Source organism: Balaenoptera physalus, assembly GCF_965194825.1.
Source record: "Balaenoptera physalus genome assembly, chromosome: 20".
In the NCBI taxonomy this organism is placed as follows: Eukaryota; Metazoa; Chordata; class Mammalia; order Artiodactyla; family Balaenopteridae; genus Balaenoptera; species Balaenoptera physalus.
In genome coordinates this window covers 57258906-57278123 of record NC_138901.1, presented here as the reverse complement: position 1 = coordinate 57278123, position 19218 = coordinate 57258906, and the positions used below count along the sequence as shown (strand labels likewise).

Sequence of the window (19218 nt, the reverse complement as noted above, 5' to 3'; positions counted from 1 at the left end):
CCCGTTTCTGGAGGAAGTGAATAACTTGGGGTGGGGGCTGGCGGGCGCTGCAAGGCTCTGAGGGTGCCCCTCCAGTGGCCCTTCTCCCCATGGTCCTCCTCATCAGCTCCCGGTCCCCCCACCTTTGCCCTCAGAGTGTTCCTCTTCGTGGATCCTGAGCTGGTGTCTCCCTCCGTGTGCAGCGCCCTGCTGCTGGAGATTGAGGCGGCCCAGGGGCAGCAGACACCAGAGGCCTGCATGCGCCACGTGGTCTCCCACGCCCTGCAGGCGGCGCTGGGGGAGGCCTGCGAGGCAGGCTTGCTGCAGAAGAAGCTGCAGGTGAGGTCATTGCCCTGCCTCCCCCCACCCCCCCGTACCAGTCCTCACTCCCCTCGGCTTCCCCCTTCTCCGGTTTCCATATCACCTTTTTCCCCAAACCAAAAATAAAGACACATTCACTAAGGAAAATTTGAAAAACAATGCAGAAGAGCCAAGAAAGAAAATAAAAATCACTCACACCCCTCTACCCACACACATTAGCAATTAACGTTTGGTATGTTTCCTGTTGTTTCCTAACAACAGTGATCATCATAAGAGCCACCGTCTATTGAACGTCTGCTGTGTTCCAGGCACCGTGTTAAACACTTTACAGGTATCACCTTAAAAAATTCTCATCACAACATTGTGAACTGTATGTACTTATCAAAACAAAGGCACAGAGAAGCCCATAACCTACCTGCGGTGACACAGATGGGAAGTGGCTGTGCCTGGATTTGAACCCAGGTCTATCTGACTTCAAGCCTATGTTCAGTCGCCTTCCAGCCCCATCCGCAGCCCCACTCCTTTTTAACAGTTGAGCTATCAGACTCTGTATACAGTTTATATACTGCCTCTCTATGTGCATATATATAATATCTATTTTTCCTTGCCACTGGAAATAGGCCATATGGAAATATTTTCCTTAGAAAACATGTGCTTCTGCTGGTGCAGAGAATTCTCTCTCATGAATGTGCTTCTATTTCTTTTAACTATCCCCTGCTCCTGTTGTGGGCATTTAGTTTGCTTCCAACACTTGCCCGCTTATTTCCTCGCTTTTCTCTCTGACTCAGCCTCACCCCTGTCCACAGCCAAGACTGCAGCAGGTTGCAGATTCTCTGGCCGCGGTGGCCCCAGGTGCTGGATTTCCTGGGTGGGGGAGAATGCCAGTGTGGCCAGTCGGAGTCTGCACAGTAGGAGGAAAGGCGCCTGCCCTGCGGGAAGCGGGGTTGGAGGATTGCTCAGGGCTGTGGTGCCGTAGGAGGGGCCGGCTCCAGAACGGGGCATGCCCTCGAGGGATCCACGATCCCCTGCCCGTCCTGCCCCAGGAAGTGGGTGTCTGTCCTTCCTCCAGCCCAAGTCTCAGACCCCGCTTTGCCCGTCAACATGCACTGGAGCCGTTGCCCTTCCTGCTCTTGTTTCCATCTGGAACTCTCCACGCCCTGAGCCCTAGGTCTTGGATCCTTCCTTTGATGGGTGTCTTTTATGTGCGGCTGGGTTCCTCCTTAAACCATGTTGGTCGTTTTCTGTCATTCCTTTTCTCTAAAAGGACCATCCACACCATTCCTTTGTGGTTGCCCACCTGCTTGGACCCACTGAGGGTTCTTGACTCCCTTCCCCCATGCCACCATCTGGGACATCCCTCCTTCCATAACAGCCCCCTGGGGGGCTCACAACACACAGACGCGTGATGGAGGAATGTCCCCCCCCCGACTCATACCTAAGCCCCAGGCTGCTTTTAGCACAGGCACCTATGGCCCCTAATATGTCTCATGTGTCTGTCCTAACATGGGCTACTGTCCCCTCTCCCCGCACTTGGCCGTGGCTCTCGGGAAGGGGGGAGGGTAGTTGCCTTCCTGAGCAGAGTTTGTCAGCTGACCCGGCAGCCCCTGTGTGGCCACCTGCGGCTCTGGAGATTGTTTCTGGCTCACCAAACAGCCCATGGTCAAGGCGCCATTTTGACACAACAGTGTCAAACATGTAAGTGTTGCAGGAAGGGGGACCGCTTCCAGGGCCCGAGAGTGGGCTCTTGTCTAACACTCGGAAATGAATTGTCCGAGGAGACACACGTGCTGACAGAGCAAGAGACTTTATTGCGAAGGGGCGCCCAGGCGGAGGGCAGCAGGGTAAGGGAACCCAGGAGGACTGCTCTGCCACGTGGCTTGCAGTGTCGGGTTTTGTGGTGATGGGGTTAGTTTCCGGGTTGTCTCTGGCCAATCATCTTGCTTGGTCCATAGTCTGACTCAGGGTCCTTCCTGGTGGCGTATCTCTCAGCCAAGGTGGATTCCAGTGCGAAGGACTCTGGGAGGTTGGTCGTCTCCTCCCTCTTTTGGCCCCTCCTGAATTCTCGGGACCTCCTGTTGTGAGACAGCTCAGGCAAGCAGTGATCAGCGTGCCTGGCCAAAGTGGGTGGGTTTGGTCAACAGTTCCCTAACATTTTAAGCGCATTGATGTTTGTTTCTCAGTGATGCAGGCATTAGAGGATCCCCAGCCTCACTCCATCCCCGAGCTGGATGTGGCTGGAGTTCAGGGGTTGGCTTGGGAGTGAGGCTGGGCTGGGTTTGAGGGCATCAGGAATGGGGTAGGATTGGGAGGTGCTGGGTCAAGAATGGGGTGGGGTTCAGGGATGAAATTAATGGGTCTGATGCGTGCACTATTTCGCTATAGAAAAAAGAAATGCTGAAAGTGAAAGCTGTATTTTTTTAAGCATAGTCAAAATCTTATGCCCCCTCCGCCACCTCACTTTATCCGGAGCTCACGGCTCTGAGTCTCCATTGTTGTGAAAAGAGAATTGGGGGGGAGGGACCAAAGAAGAGCCAGGAGAGACCCAGGGAATGCGTCACTGATCTGAAGTTAGAGACCCTGGGAAGCTTGGAGTTAAGGGGTCCTCAGTGGTCCCCCGGCAGCCCCCCTCCCCTTTTGGGTGCTGGGGCTCCTAGATCTCAGCCCGGCCTGGGGCTCCCCGCCTCCTGAGACCCCAGCCTCCTTATCTGGAATTCTGCTTTAGGGATGCCGTTCCCAGTCATACCTGCCGGCTCGAGGACCGATGGGGCCTGGGAGAGGTGGCCCAGCCAACCACGGTCTGGTGGGTAGGCCTTATCTGGCCACCAGCCCACATCCTGTCTGTTGAGGGCCTGGTCCGAGGCCCAGGTAGGAGGCGGGGGGCATAGATTGGTCTCCCCACGTGTCCACAGGATCTGACAAGGTCTCGAGACTGGGAGGTCCGCCTGGGACAACCCGGCTCTTGGACACTCTGCTCTGTGTTCTGGATGCTAGAGATGGTGTCCAGGTGGGGCTGCCCCGTGGCAGGTATCCACACGGCTCGACCCTTCACTCCCTTTAGGCTTTTAGTCAAAAGTCACCTTTCAGTGAGGCTCCTCTGGTCACTATCTAAAACTTCAGCCCCTCCCCCAAATTGCACATCCTCCCTCCCTGCTTTATTTTCTTTTCATCACTTTACTGTTATTTATCATACTATAAATTTCACTTATCTTGTTTATTATTACACACACACACACAGACACACACACACACACACAAAGAGATACACTATAATATAAGCTGCATGCAGACAGGAATTTTTGTCTGTTTTGTTTACTGCTGTACCCCAGCACTTAGAACAGTGCCTGGCACCTAGTGGGTACTTGATAACTATTTAATTAATTCACTTATAATCAATTTATAAAATGAAGCAACAAGACGAGATGGTTCCTGTGGCCCCTTCCAACTCTGATACCTTGTCCCTCTCATTGCTCGTGTTCATTCAGCTGGTCATTCAGCAGATATTTATTGGAGCCCTAGCTAGTCAGAATGACCCACTCTCCCTTAGCCCAGGAAGTTAAGACCCTGCTCAGCGGACCCCTAGCACAAAAAAAGAGATCAGAGCAAGCCCTGCTGTGCCTGCCCGTGTCACTCGTTTGGGCCCTGCATCCTGAGTCATGAGCTGGGATTAGCCGGTGGTGAGTGGGGTGAGGGGACACAGCCAGAGAAGAGTGATCCAGGGGAGTTCTCAAGGTGTCAGAGAGGTACCCATGGAGACAGGAGCCTTCGGTGCTGGAGAGCATGGTGAAACTCAGAGAGTGAGAAGCTCTTCAAAGCCTGTTTGCGTTAAGGAGAAAGGCTCAGCTTGGTGCTTCAACCTTAACCTCTTGAACGCTTGCTAATCTGCCTTTTTTTTAAAAAAAAGCAAGCTTCCAGCTCTAAAGCCTTGGCAGGCCATAGTACCTGACTAGAATTTAATAATAGAGTTTTGTGACCATTATATTCATCTTAGTTATTTTCTGCTTATGACAAGTGACACTAGCTGTTTTACTTAGAGCAGCAATATAAAATTTGCTTTTGAAATAATTTTGAACCAAAAAAGTGCAATGATTTAAAGAAAAATAATGATTTATAGGTGGTATGTCAAGGCAGTATAGGAGAGACGGACGTTTAGGAAATATTCAACAAATATTTATTGAGCACTTACTATGTGCCAGCAGATGTTCTAGGTGTTGGGGATGCAGCTGTAAATGAAACAGACAAAACTGCTGCCTTCCTGGAGTTCACATCCGAGTGATGGCAGAACAGTGATCCAGATACTTAGTGACATTCCAAGGAGGGTGGGCGCCAGAGGCCATCCCTGGCCCCCTGGGTTCCCGACATTGCCGGGCACCAGCTGTTCCCCCACACCACGGTGTGAGGGGCCGAGGGGACCCCCAACTGCAGGCGGCATCGGGCAACAGCTATGGCAGGGCAGGAGCGGAGCCCTGGACGTGGGAAGGCCTTCATGGGGAAGCTCCTGCCAGAGTCCCGGGCAGAGGGGAGGTGCCACTGGGCTGTCCGTGCACCTGCAGGCTTGGCGTTGGAGCAGGGGTGGGTGGATGCAGAGCCGGCACTCAAGATCTGATGCTCCTCCCTTGCAGACCAGCTCCCGCCGCGCCCTGGAGCGCTATTTCCACGCCGTGGTGGCAGCCGTGGAGCAGATGGCCAGCGAGCCCAGCCCGAGCCGGGAGGGCCACCTGGAGAGGCTGGAGGAGATTTACTGCTCGCTGCTGGGGCCGGCGGAGGCCACCAGGGGGCGCTGCGGCGGTAAGCAGCAGGCGCGGTGAGCTGCGGTCCGGGTACCCTGCAGGGGGCGCCAGAGACCGGCGCTGTACCCGCTCCGAGTCTGCGCGCGTGGCTGAAGCTGGGTGGGACACACAGCGGCTCCCAAGAGCTTGAAGGTCCCGGGCTAATTAGAAGGTGGGTAATTAGGGTCATGATAACAGCTGACACCTACTGGGCACCTACTATACCGCAGTTGCTGTTCTCAGCAGTTTACATATATTAAATCAATTAATCCTTACAGTAGACTACTTATGAGGTAGAAGGCGTTAACCCCATTTTGCAGGTGAGAAAGCAGAGTTAGAAAGAGGCTATAAATCTTGCCCAAGATCACCCAGTTAGTAAGTGGCAGAGCTGAGATTCAAACCCAGGCTGTCTAGTTCTTAACCACTATACTATAGTAACCAAGGGATCCAATGGTCCACGGATCCTCTAAACAGCATCCAAAATAGCATCTGAGTCCACATCACTTCCATCTGGTCTCACAGATTTTTATTCCAACGCTTCCTTTCTGCTTGCATTTTTATAAGACAATGCCATACACTGATGGGAAGCAAGCCCGTGTGTGTTGCAGAAACTCCAGAGAGCCCAGAGAAGTGTCTGGAACATATATTTTCTGGCTATTGGAGGACGGTTCTGATTTGTGTCCTGTTTCATGGCCACTCAAAGCACCCATGGAGTTCGTCAGCCTGCATGCCCCGAACACACGGTGCACCCATAGGTACACAGCATTTGCCTGAGGACTGGAAACCATGGGCAGAGACCAGTGTGCCAGCCCTCCCTGGGCTTGACCTCGGCAGCCCCAGGTGGGGTGGAGACTGCAGAAGTCAGGGTGAGGCAGGCAGGTTGGGCACCTACTTAAAACTTCCTCCTCCTTCTCAGCTTCCTCTTATTTTGCTTTAATATTCTACACTGCCTCTGATTGCCACATGGAAATGTCTATTCATGAAGCCTCTCCCCTCCCAAAGCTGGGCCAAACCCTGGGGCAAATCTGGCTTTGCTCTCCTTGGGTACCACTTGTTAACTCAGCAGTAAATCTGCGTGGGCAGGACAAGACCAGTCTGGGCTGCCCCCACCATCCCAGACACATCCAGGCACCTGCCTCCCGCCCAGACTTGCCCTGCGCACCTTAATGGCCAGCCAGCACCCGCGTTGAGCCCCTGCTGCTGAGAGGCAGCATGGGACAGTGGTTATGGGCACCGTGTCATGGGTAAAAGCATGGACTCTGTAGCTGGGCTGTCTGGGCTCAGATTCTGGCTCTGCCACTTACTGTGTGACCTCAGGCCAGTTACTTAACCTCTCTGTGCCCCTGACTCCTCCTCTATAGTGAAGATAATATTACCTGTGCCCCAGGGTTGCTGGTAGGACCTGGTGAGATGATAGCACTGCGGGCGTGGTGAGAACAGCAGTAAGTGTTCTGTGACCGTGGGTTGCTCTCCCCTAAGGAAGCTGGCAGCCTTGTTCAGGAGGGAGCTGTGCTATGTGGAAGTTAAATCCTAAGGCTACATGTTAGGTGTGCCCAGTGGGCAGCCAATAAGGTCTGGAGAGGGGATGACTCCCGGGCTGGAGTGTCAGGAAGGTTTCTGGAAGGAGGAGAGGGGGGTTGGCTGGCCCTGGTCTCTCCCCTGGATGCAGGCTTCCTGCTGCCCTTCGTACTTGGCCGTGACTATTTTCAGCACCAGGAGCAAACGTTAATTGAGCATCTACTGTGTGCAGGCTCCTGGAGGAGGCCCTGAGAAATACGGAGGCCTTTCCCCTGGTCTGCATGTGGCCAGGATGTCTCTGAACAGTGGGAAAGGCAGTATGGCTGCAGCGGGGCGGGGGGAGGGAAAAAAGGTTGGGAATGATGCAGTGAGCTGGCTTGTGAAGGGTCCTAAAGGCCCAGCTAGGAAGTTTGCAGGAAACTGGGAGCTGCTAGGCATTCCTGGGCATGTGTTAGGCCCTGGATGAGCTGATGGTGGCAGAGAGGCAGAGGAACTCGACAGGGCCAGAAACGGGAGGGCAAGGGTCTCTGCCACCCACCCCCATAGGTCCCACACAGGAGCTGGGGTGGGGCGAGGGCAGAGAAGAATCCCACAGTCCTCTCCTCTGTGGTGGCCACAGCCTGCGCCTTCCTTCAGGTGACCGCCCCCAGGCCCGGCTGCCAAGCATCCCTCTGCCCAGCCCCCATATCACCTTCCACCTATGGACCGATGAGGAGCAGCTTTGTAAGTGCAGTGCCTTTGACCCCTCCGGGGGGAGGGGGCTGGAAGTAGTGGTGTATGCGTGTGTGCGTGTGTGTGTGTGTGTGTCTGTGCATCTGTGTGTGTTTGTATGTCTCTTGGTGTGTGTGCAGGTGTCTTTGTGTGTCTGTGTATGTGTCTTTATGTTTGCATCTGTGTGTGCACTGTGTCTGTCTATCTCTATGTATATTTATTGTGTATCTGTGTGTATGTCTGCGTCTGTGTCTCTGTGTGTGCCTGTGTCTATCTTTGTGCGTCTGTGTGTCTGTGTTGTGTCTTTGTGTCTGCCTGTGTCTCTGTGTGTGCCTGCCTATGTGTATCTTTGTGCGTCTGTGTGTCTGTGTTGTGTCTTTGTGTCTGCCTGTGTCTCTGTGTGTGCCTGTGTCTATCTTTGTGCGTCTGTGTGTCTGTGTTGTGTCTTTGTGTGTCTGTGTATGTGTCTTTATGTTTGCGTCTGTGTGTGCACTGTGTGTGTCTATCTCTATGTGTATTTATTGTGTTTCTGTGTGTATGTCTGCGTCTGAGTCTCTGTGTGTGCCTGTGTCTACCTTTGTGCGTCTGTGTGTGTGTGTTGTGTCTTTGTGTCTGCCTGTGTATCTGTGTGTGCCTGTGTCTATCTTTGTGAGTCTGTGTGTCTGTGTTGTGTCTTTGTGTCTGCCTGTGTATCTGTGTGTATGTCTGCGTCTGTGTCTCTGTGTGTGTCTGTGTGTGTCTGTGTTGTGTCTGTGTGTGTCTGTGTTGTGTCTTTGTGTGTCTGTGTTGTGTCTGTGTGTGTCTGTGTTGTGTCTGTGTGTGTCTGTGTTGTGTCTTTGTGTGTCTGTGTTGTGTCTTTGTGTGTCTGTGTGTGTCTGTGTTGTGTCTTTGTGTGTCTGTGTGTTTCTGTGTTGTGTCTTTGTGTGTCCGCCTGTGTATCTGTGTGTGCTCCTTGTTCCCTGAGTTGTTTGCAGCATCTGAAAAGAGGATACATTTTCTCTATGTCAGAACACTCCGTGCATTAGCCACTGGCCACATGTGTCTAGAAAGTGCCACATGCCACGATGATGCCAACAGACAATACATGTCCCCAAGAAGGAGGCAGGCACAAAAAAGTTATGGTTTCCGGAGCAGGAGGGGGCCTTCTAGAGAGGCCCACTTGCCCACACTCCCCCTCCACCCTGATGTCTGTCCCCCAGTCCCCCTGGCTCTTCTCAAGGGAGGGGGGAAGATAGAGCGGCAGGTTGTGGTGGGAAGTGCCAGACTGGTGAACCGGGTTCAAGGCCCACACGTCCTTTCACGTGCTGGGTCACCCTAGACGGACTCAGTTCCCTGGGGGCCTCAGTTTCCTCATGAGCAATAAAATGAAGGTCGATCAGAAAAGCCAGGAGCTGATGCTCTGTTATCTGTGTCCCGGGGGAAACTGGAGGGGAGCTGGAGAATGGAGGTTGCTAATGAGCAAATGTGGAGAAGAGGGCTCCAGAGTCAGGAGGCACTGCTTTAAGCTGATTTCTTTGCTACAGGACTTCTCAGAGCCTTTAAGATGTGTACTTGTGGCAGGAGTGTGTGGGGTTCTCAGTCTCTGTTGGCCACAGAACCTCTGTTCCTTCACGGAGCATCTCATGGGGCTTCTGTTCAGCTAACGGTGTGTGGGAAACACGGAACCACCGGCCTTGCCAGGGTGGGGCCCTGCCAGCCTCGCGTCCCCTCTCTGCCCTGACGGTCCCCTTTGTCTCCGCATCCCAGGGGAGGAACTGGTGCTCTTCCTGCGCCTGCGATCCCAGCTCCGCCTCAGTGCAGACTTGGAAGCCTTGGATCTGCAGGGCTTCCTGCCAGACCGGGAGTTGGCCCGGGCGTCCGTGCTGTCCACCGACAGCGGCATCGAGCGGGACCTTCCTTGGGGGGCCGACGAGCCGCCCACACCCGGCAGCCCCGAGGTGGAGCGAGCCGGGCTGCAGCGCAAAGGGGGCATCAAGAAGCGGGTGTGGCCCCCGGACATCCTGATGCCCGGCAGCTGGGATGGGCCCCCGGGGCTGCACCGGAGGATTGGCAGGCCCAGCGGGGATAGGGAGCTGCTGCCTGGGGTCTCCCGGCTGCACACGGCCCGCGTACTGGTGCTGGGGGACGACCGGATGCTGGGACGCCTGGCCCGGGCCTACCACAGCCTCAGGTAGGGCCCCGAGGGGCACAGGTGGGCCCAGCCTGTGCTGGTGAAGGATGGAAGGGTGGGGGGGGGTGCTCAGGAGACCGAGACCAGGGTGGGAGGGCAGAGGATGGTGCACAGTGCTCCCCCTGCCCTCGCACCCAGCTTCCTGCTTTACTGCACCCATTCTACAGATGAGAAAACAGAGGTTCAGAGAGAGTAGGTCAATTGCCCAGAATCAAGAGATAATAAATAACAGAGCCAGGATGTGGAGCCAAGTCTGTCTGAAGCCAAAACACCGGTCCTCATGCCTGTGCTCTGCTCCCCCTTGCCAGGAAACGAGAGACCCAGAAGTTCTGCCTCACCCCCAGACTCAGCCTGCAGCTCTACTACATCCCTGTGCTGGCACCTGAGGTGGCTGGATGGGGGGGGCGGGGGACATGGGGGAAGAGATGGAAGGTGTCAGGAGCAGGAACTGGGGTCATTCTTCCTTAGGATGTGGTGCTGGGAGAGACCTGGAGGCCTTCTGTCCCAGAAGCCACAGATGTGGGCCCTGGGGGCTGCATGTGGCCAGAGAGAGATGCTCTCTCACTGGGAGCATCGTTTTGCTTTTCTAATGGAATTAATGGCAAGCTTCTCAAACGGGGCTCACACACACACACACACACACACACACACACACACACACTCACCCACATACACACCACCCTTCCTGGGGGGCCGGGAATGAAGCCGCACTGGCAATTTTTCATTTCTGTTGCCCACTCTGCTTCTGATTGGAGAGCATTAAATTCAAGGCAATACTTGTCTCTCCCCTTTTAAGGCTGATGATCATTTTTCAGTGTCCCTGGCAGGCATCCTCAGGGAAGGGGATTCCAGCTTCATCTCAGGTGTAAAACAAGTCTTCACATGGTGCAGAAATCGACGCCCCAAGAGGTTGAGTGATTTGGCCACATTCCCAAAGCTAGTTTGCCTGGGACTGGTATCTGGGGACCCTCCGGGTAGGAAGAGAGTGCCAGAGAGGGCCTGACAGGTCTGCCCTGTCCCCTTGTCCCTTTGTCCCCAGAAGCCCACAGCATCCAGGCATTCAGAGCTCGGAGAGTTGGCTGCGTTCCTGGGCCGCGCAGACCCGTGGTACGAGAGCGTCGTCAACACCCTGTGCCCCGCCATCCGCAAGCTGGCAGAGATGGTAGGGCAGCGAGGGTAGGAGGGCAGGAGGGAGGGGGTAGGGGGTGTTTTCTTGACCCTTGACCTCAGGAGTCAGCCCAGGGAGCCCCATGAGGGGTGAGGCAGGAAGGGCTACAGAAGAGGAGCCCTAACCAGCTAGTGGCTGGAATTCACTTGGAGCGCATACCAGGCACCTACGGGAACGCTATGGAGAAGATAAAGTAAAACATTCTTAAGTGTGTAGGCCGATTATATGCCTTCTCTTGTGAGTTTCTTGTGCTATTTTCTCTCCAACTGCAACAGTTCATGCTTCCTGAGCACTGCCACATGCCAGGCAGTGTTCTAAGCACTTATACGCAGCAGCCCTACCAACCAGGTACTCTTGTCTGTCTACAAGCGCTATTGCCACTGCATCCCCATTTTACAGACCAAGCAGCTGAGGCACAAAGAGATTAGGTCACTTGCCCAAAGTAACAGAAGGAGTCCCGCTTGGAATCAGGCAGCTTGATTCCAGAGCATGTTCTCTTGACCACAAGCCATAGTGCCAATCCCCTACCCCAGGCAGCAGTAGGGGGCAAGGAGAGCTCATCTTTTACTGATTTGAAAGGCCTTCCCTTTCTGCTGTCATATGTGCTGCAGACATTTCCCCCCACTTTTTTACTCACCTATCAATTTTGTCAGAGTGTTTTCTTTGACTTACAGAATTTCAATATTTTTACCCTTTATGGTTTTTGCCTTTGGAGCCATGCTTTGAAAGGCCTTCTCCACTCCAAGATTAAGTAAATATTTACTGATAATTTCTCTAACAATCTTATGGTCTCAATTTTTACATTTAAATAACCTCTCTGCCGTTAATTTTAGTATGTAATTTTATTTTTTCCAAGTGTTTAGCCAGTTGTCCTAAAGCTATTTATTGCGTAAACCGTCTTGCCCCATCGATTTGAAATGCCACTTTTATCATTTACTAAATTGTCACACATGCTTGAGTTGATTTCTGGATACCTATTCTTTCTGATTCATCTATTCATTTTTGTATAAATTAGCACTTTTTAATGTTAATATCTGGCACGGTACATCTACCCCATTACTCGTTCAAAACTTTCCAGACTTAGAAAGTCTTGTTTCTTTATCTTTCCAGATAAGTTTTAGAATCCCTTTGTCAAGTTTTATTTTTAATTCCCTTGGGATCTCGATTGAAATTTGGAGAATTAACATCTTTAGCACATTATGTTACACTCTCTAGGGGTGAGGTATAACTCTTCACTTATTAAAGTCTTCTTGTATCTCCCTCAGGAGAGTTGTACAGTTTTCATCATATAGATTTTACCCATTTCCTGCTAAATTTATTCCTTATGTTTGATAGTTTTTTCTTACAGTTGTGGATTTTTCTCCCATTATATTTGGGTAGTAGTTACTGCTAGTATAAAAGGAAGTTATTGATTTTTACATAATTACTTTCTAACTGGCCACATTTTGCTTCATTGCCTGATTGATTAGGGCATCTTCTTATATTCTAATAAAGATATTCGAGGTAGGCATCTTTTCTGAATTATTACTTATCTGAAAATGTCTTTGCCTATATATGAAAGACCGTTTAGCTGGGTATTAAAATACCTTTTCCTCGAAACCTGGAAGATACAGGAGAAACATCTGATGCAGGGTCTCATTTATACTCTTTTGTTGGTAGCTTTTTTCCCTGCCAAGACACATGTAGGATTTTTATTTTCCCCTGCTCTCTTTTCCCTTATAATTAACAATTTATGTGGCCCTTACACTTACTCCAAAAGCAGTTCCACATGAAGAAAATGGAAATAGTGTGAACAATGGCAGCACTATTAGAATAAGTTCATAGTTCCTCAGTGTGAGCTTTTTGAAAGGAACAAGATTTCAATAGACCAGATGTGAAAGTTAGAAGAGATATTATAAGATTGGATATGGGTGAAATACTCTGAGCTTCTTTCCAACTCTGATACTATCAGACATTATATAGACGTTCTGTTCACCTGAAAAACCCATTATGCTTTATAATGATATGGGGTTGGGGAAGGCCTGTAGGACATGGCACTAGTCATTTCCCAATAGCATGTAAACATTAGCTCATATATTAATATATTCAGATGCCACAAGAACTCAAAGAGACATCAGATCATCTGGTTCCAGCTCTCATGCCCAAGGTTACCTGGCTAGTGAGTAGCTAATGCAAACTAGAACCCACTCCAGTTCCTCTCATCATTACTTACATTCTCAAGCATCTTGTCTACCCCAAGCACCCAGCACAGCGCCTTATACACAGAGCTGCCCAATATGTCTGTGTGTGATTGAAATGAATCAGAGTCCCTGAGATGGGGATTTAGACAGGCATCTTTTGATTAGGAGCAGAAATTGGGTGGTGGGAAAGGCTTGGACTGTTGAAGGACCAGCTGGGTTAGTGTATCACAGAGGGCACATGGGGGCTTTGGAGTTTCTCTGTTAAGAAAGTGGTGGGAATTCCCTGGTAGTCCGGTGGTTAGGACTCAGCACTTTCAGTGCCGGAGCTCAGGTTCAATCCCTGGTCGGGGAACTAAGATTCTGCAAGCCATGCAGCATGGCCAAAAAAAAAAAAGGAAGAAAGTGGCAGCTCCCACAGTAGGATGGAGGAAGCTGGCTGAAGACAGTACCTCTCCCTCACTCACAGCCTCTCTCCCTGGACACGTCCCAGACCGTAGACCCCTTCATCCTGGATGCCATCACCTACTATGTTCGCATGGGCACCCAACCCATCTATTTCCAGATCTACGCAGTCAAGGTAAGCTTCCCACCTGGGGCTCCAAGGAGACCATGGCAGCCTGCTGGACCCCAGGACCCCACAACCTAAATACCCTGGCTCCAGGGAAACAGGGGGCCAGGATGCAAGTCATAAACTCATCCAGACATTCTTGGTTGTTAACTTTCTCTTCTTACTCTCTGGATGAGTCAGATAATTATTAACTCCTAAGGCCTCAAGTTCAAGCAGAAGCAGGTCTTCTTCATGTGGAAGGTTCTCTCCCTTACCTCACATCCTCCCCTTCATCCTTGCCAACCCTCACGTCCTACAGCAAAACTGCCCTCACCTCTGCTCCTCTCAGCCCAATTGGGTGCTTCTCCTGGGTGCCCCTGTGATGCCCTGGGCATCCCTCTGACACCTCACTGCCACTTTGTCATGTACCTGCAGATGCCTGTCCCTCCCCACCAAGACTCTGAGTCCCCTGAGATAAGAGACTGTCCTTTGTTTATCTTTGAATCTCCTGCTATTAACACCATAAAGTGTGTGTGTGTGTGAGTGTGTGTGTGTGTGTGTAAACCAAAGAGCGGGTCAGTGTGGGACTGGCTGGGTGCAGTGGGTGTAAAGTTAGAGCCAATGGTGAGGTGGTAATAAGTTCATGGCTTTGCCTCCTGGTCCCTCCACCTGCTTACTGTGTGATCGCGGGTACCTCTACCTCTCTAACATTCATTTTCCCCATCTTTAAAATGGGAATAGGGACTTCCCTGGTGGTCCAGTGGTTAAGACTCCGCGCTCCCAATGCAGGGGGCCCAGGTTCGATCCCTGATCAGGGGACTAGATCCCATACACATGCCGCAACTAAGAGTTCGCAGGCCGCAACTAAGAGTCGCAGGCCGCAACTAAAGATCCCCCGTGCCACAACTAAGACCCAGCGCAGCCTAAATAAAGACAGAAAGAAATATTAAAAAAAAAAAAGAAAGAAAGAAAAGGTGGGGCCGTCTCAATTGGCACAAGCCTTTCTCCTTTCTGGAAGGCACGTGCAATGTAGGAGGTGGGGCAACCATTTAAAATAGGAATAGTAATCTTCACCACAGGGTTTCTGTGAGAATTCAAATGAGTAGAAAAATAAAAGATACGGGAAGATAAGGGCAAGGAAGTCGGCACAGGGAAGATTTGAGGGCACTTGGATTAAAACCCCGCATCCCGGGCTGCGGGGGTTAGGGGGGAGCTGCCTCTGCTGGGGACGGCCTCCTTCAACCTCCCTCCTCCCTGCCTCCCTCCAGATCTTCTTCAGTGACCTGAGCCAAGACCCTGCAGAGGACATCTTCCTCACCGAGCTCAAAGTCAAGATCCAAGACTCCAAGTTCCCCAGAGGTGAGCATCTGTCTCCCCTTTCCCAAAGCTTACCCTGACTCAGCTCCTCAAGCCCCACTTCCAGAAAGTCCTCCCACCTCTCACCTAATGGTTCCCCCCAACCCCCGTCCCACCTGTGCTGAATACCGGGGTGCTTTGCCCCCTCCAAGCCCACCCAGACTGAAGGGCAGCCTGGCCCCCCCGAGGTGCTGCCTTTCCATCCCGGGACAGATGCAGCTTCAGCTCTACCTCAGTGAGGTGGGGAGCCAGGGCGGGAGGGACGGGGACCTCCCGCCTTCGTTCAGCCTCTTCTCGCTCCCTGCAGATAGTCTTTCACCCAGGAGGAGGGGCGTGGCCGAGGGCCCAGGGGCTGAGCTCTCCATCTGCTACCAGAAGGTCAGTGTGTGTGGCGTGGTCAGCAGGTGGCCCGGAGGCACAGCTGGAGGGAAGCAGATGTCAGGGGCGTCAGGGGGAGCAGATAGAGCCAGAGGAAACTTCTGCCCTTTTCTCGTGGCTGCCCCCAGAGTTTCCCAGCCTCCAGGGAGTTTTGCAGGGATGAGCAGGTTACAGTTGGCCTTCCACACAGCCAAGGAGGCGATCTGACCTAAGGAACAAGGCGCTGTCCTCTTGCTCAAAAATACCCTCCTCGCTAGCTGACCCGATGTATGGGGGCGTAGTCCTTGGTCTGGAAGGCTGAAGGGCTCCCTGGGCTGAGTGTTCTGAGCCTGCGTCCTCTGGCTCCTCACTGGACATTAGTGACACGGCCAAGACTCAGGGCAGGGGCGGGAAGCGGGGGATGGGGGGAAGGGGACAGAAGCGGGGCTGGTGACGTGGTGTTGTGAACCTCGTCCTGAGGACCCCCTTCTGTCCCTGCATCCCCCTCCCCAGGCCCTGCTCAGCCACCGCACCCGAGAGGTCACCGTCTCCCTGCGGGCCGCTGGGCTGGTCCTGAAGGCCCTTCCAGCCAGTGACACTGAAGGTGGGGAGCTGGGCACGCAGAGCAGAGGGAGGGAAGGGCATGCACGGGAAAGCTGGGGCGGCGAGGAGAGAGGGCGGAGAGAGAGGAGACGGGGTGAGCCAGGGGAAGGAGGCCTCCCTCCCTGTCCCTGGGATCACGGAACGTGGTCGAACTCCTACCCGTGCTGGGCCCGGAGCTGGGCGCCAGGCTGCCCGGGTGAGGACCCGCCTGGCCTTCAGGTTGGTCACCATCGAGCAGCACTGGGTGATGCTTCTGCCGCCGGATGAGCCTGAGCTGGAAGGTGGAGGGACCACGCGGAGGGGTGTACCTGGCCTCGTGTACATGAAGGAGACGTGTGACTTTGGCAACAGCTCTAAGAGGCGGTCACAGAGCAGTGGGTCAGGAGCACAGATTCTAGAACCAGATGGGCAGGCTTCGAAGCCCAGCTTTGCCACGTTTCCATCTGTGTGACCTCGGGTTACTTGTGACCTCTCTACCTGTTTGTTCATTTCTAAAATAGAGACAAGATACTAACATATGTGCATGTAGTAAACTGTAGCGTCAGCCCTTATTGTTAAACTTTGATTTCTTCTGTTTCCTTTACAAAACTCCCACCCCACCCACCCCCGCTCTAACTCCTGAATCTCCTCCAAATTTTCCATCACACAGTCCTATCCGAACTGTTCTTGGATCTCTAAGAACCCTCCTTCATCGGCAGGGAGGGGTCAAGCCGGGCAGCAGTCACACAGTAATGATTTTTGACACATTATACACTGTGAGGAAAGTCAAGGAAATCCTCTCAACATGTTGGGACAGATGCCCTCCATCTGTCTTACACACCATCCTGGGCTAGGTGTTCCTGCCATTCTGAGCATGCCCAGTAGCTTCAGAAGAACTTCTTCCCGTTGGAGACGGGTACAGGAGGAGGTGAAAGAAAGGATTTAGGTTGGTGATGGCTGCTACGCCTCAGGATATAGAAATGTGAATTCTCCAGGGGAGGGAGACGGATGATCTGGAGGGAACTGAGGCTTGTTGAGGACCAAGGTGGAGTCAGGAAGTAGGGGCTGAGCAGGGTGTGGGGAGGGGTTAAAAGGGGGCGGGGCGGTAGTCAAGGTGGGTTCATGTCCTTCTTAGTAGGTGGAATCTCAAGCTCCCCTACTTCCCTAGAGGCCCATTCACAGCCCCTCACCCACCATCTCATTCTTCCCACTTTCAGGGCCCACCCACTGCCCCCCAACTGCTGCTCCCGATATAGACCACACATGCCTGAATATTAGCGTGACAGAGGTTGTCAAGACCTCCAACTTGGCAGGAAGGTCCTTCTCTGTAAGTACTGGGTAGAGTGAGAACTGGGGAGATTCAAGCAGGGTAGGTGGCGGGGAGCCCAGGGGGAGGGTTTCAGCGAAGGGGGAATGGACTCTTCTGAGCCTTTGCTGTTGAAGTGGGTCTTCCTGTTGGAAAGAATCCGCTTTCCAGTCAGTCTGTTTGAAATACTGAGCACCAACTGGCATAAGTACGGCGCTGGAAGAGTTAAGGCCCCGCCCTCCACCTCCACCTGGACCATCTGAGGACCTAAGACGTACCCAGATAGTACAAAATGCACCCGAGTTCTGGCGTCCCCTGCACACAGCAGCCAGACTCCCAAACAGCAATGGCCCAGCCTTTGACCATATCAAACCAGCTCTTTCAACCTCATCACCCTACCACCACCCTTTGCCCTTTGCCTTGACCCTTACTGATACTCATAGAGAGTCCCTTATTGATACAGACATAGGACCCGCCCATTTTCTCCCTATCTGATGGCCTCTCTGGACTTCACTGCCCTACTCGGCTGGGCTTGGAGCCCATGATCATACCTGAACCACGTTCTCAAGACAGCCTTGACTTCCCCACATCGCCTGCCAGGCAGACACTACCTTTAGGTCAAGCTGCCTACTCGGTCTGACGCCCAGGTGTCTGAGTGCTTCCGCGATATCCTGCATCCATGCAGGTCAGGGCTGCTGCGCCGTCGTGACCCTCCACCTCGTCCCGATCCTTGGCATCACTCAACCCTTTCCTCTGGACTCTTTTTCCTAAGCCAATTCCTTAAATAGCTACTGTTCTCCACCTCAGTCCATGGCCCACTTCTTTTCTTATTCCCTGGACTCTCAAAACCACGTCCATGGCTTTAGTCCAAGTTGTTGAGGGTGCCCAAACCTTTATCTCCTGCTCTGACATTCATCCCTGAGTGTCTGACTCCTGCATTCAACTAAGTTAGCATGACTGGGTGTCCCACGACACCCCAAACTCAAGATATTCAAAACCAGAGCCAGTGCTTTCTAGTAGTTAAGAGCTCTCTAGAGCCAGACTGCCTGGGCTCAGATCTGGGGTCTGTCATTTACCAGCTACGTGACTTTAGGCAAGTCACTCCAGCTCTCTGTGCCTCAGTCTCATTATCTGGAAAACGGGGACAATAATGGTACCTACCTATCCAGTTGTTGTGAGGATTAAATGATGGTGACGTGTCAAGCTTCTAGAAGAGTGCTTGGCCAAGTCAGAGCTATATATGTATTAGCGGCTGTTTTTATTTCATCCCCTCCTCCCCTGTGTCCTGTCTCTCATTCAGCGGGACCACCATTAACCAGTCACCTGTCCCAGAAACCTTGGAATCAGCTCAGATGCCTCCTCTTTCTCACCTCCCGTGTCCACTGGTTTTCTCTCTCAAACACTCTCACACCTCTCCCTTCTTCTCCATCCTCCTTCTTGTGGTCCAGTGAGGTTGACCATCTGTCCCAATTTGCCAGGGACTAAGGGGTTTCCTGGGACGAATTGGTCACCCTTGGGCCAGACCTTCATCCACCCCCTTCTCCTGGACAAACTCTACAGCCTCCCAGCCGGTCTCCCCAATGTCATTCCAGCGCTTCTCCAAGCCACCCTCCATACCTCTGCCTGCGTGATCTTTCTAAAATAGAACTCGGACACATGACTCTGTGCTTAAAATCCCTCGACCATTTCCTACTCTCCAGGGCAGAAGGGCAGAGAAACTTCAGTGTTGCATAGCTTGGTTCCTCTTTCTCTCCATCTGCAACTCTGGTCACCCCTGCATGCACTTTACACGGGGGTATCTGTGATACTGAACCAAACCTGGGTCCTCTCGCCTGCACTCAGCAAAGCCAATACACTGACACCGGGTCGTGGCAAAGGAAAGTGCAGTGTTTATTGCAGGGTGCCAAGCAAGGAGTCCAGGGCAGCTGGTGCTCAAAACCACCAAAGTCCCCAATGGGTTTCAGCAAAGCACTTTTAAAGGCCAGGTGAGGGAAGGGTGTCCCAGTGTATGTGATCAGCTGGTGCACAGTTCTCTGATTGGCTGATGGCGAGGTAACAGGGTGGTGTCACAGGGGTTAACATTATCAATCCTTAGGTGCCAGTAGGTCTGGGGGCTACCTTCTAATGATCATCAAGTAGTTAATTTCTTCCGTTTGGTGGTGGTTTTAGCATCTGTAAAACAACTCAGGAAATGTGCATCAGATACTGTTATCTAGGTACTTCAGAGAGGAGCTACAGCAGAGGATGTGGGGGAGGG

The 19218-nt window shown here is 52.6% G+C and overlaps 1 protein-coding gene across 2 annotated transcripts in view; it reads left to right on the top strand.

Moving 5' to 3' along the window:
* Window positions 1–19218, top strand: part of PIK3R6 (phosphoinositide-3-kinase regulatory subunit 6) — a 37141-nt gene that overhangs the window by 12491 nt on the left and 5432 nt on the right. The window contains exons 7-17 of one of the 2 annotated variants that reach the window (XM_082441387.1): window positions 135–318; window positions 4920–5085; window positions 7221–7307; window positions 9042–9465; window positions 9774–9852; window positions 10505–10627; window positions 13280–13390; window positions 14629–14719; window positions 15024–15094; window positions 15587–15677; window positions 16873–16982. In XM_082441387.1, the coding sequence (XP_082297513.1) occupies window positions 135–318; window positions 4920–5085; window positions 7221–7307; window positions 9042–9465; window positions 9774–9852; window positions 10505–10627; window positions 13280–13390; window positions 14629–14719; window positions 15024–15094; window positions 15587–15677; window positions 16873–16982 (1537 nt within the window). Of the gene's footprint in view, window positions 1–134; window positions 319–4919; window positions 5086–7220; window positions 7308–9041; window positions 9466–9773; window positions 9853–10504; window positions 10628–13279; window positions 13391–14628; window positions 14720–15023; window positions 15095–15586; window positions 15678–16866; window positions 16983–19218 lie in introns of both variants that reach the window. The other variant, XM_082441386.1, reaches the window with a different exon arrangement.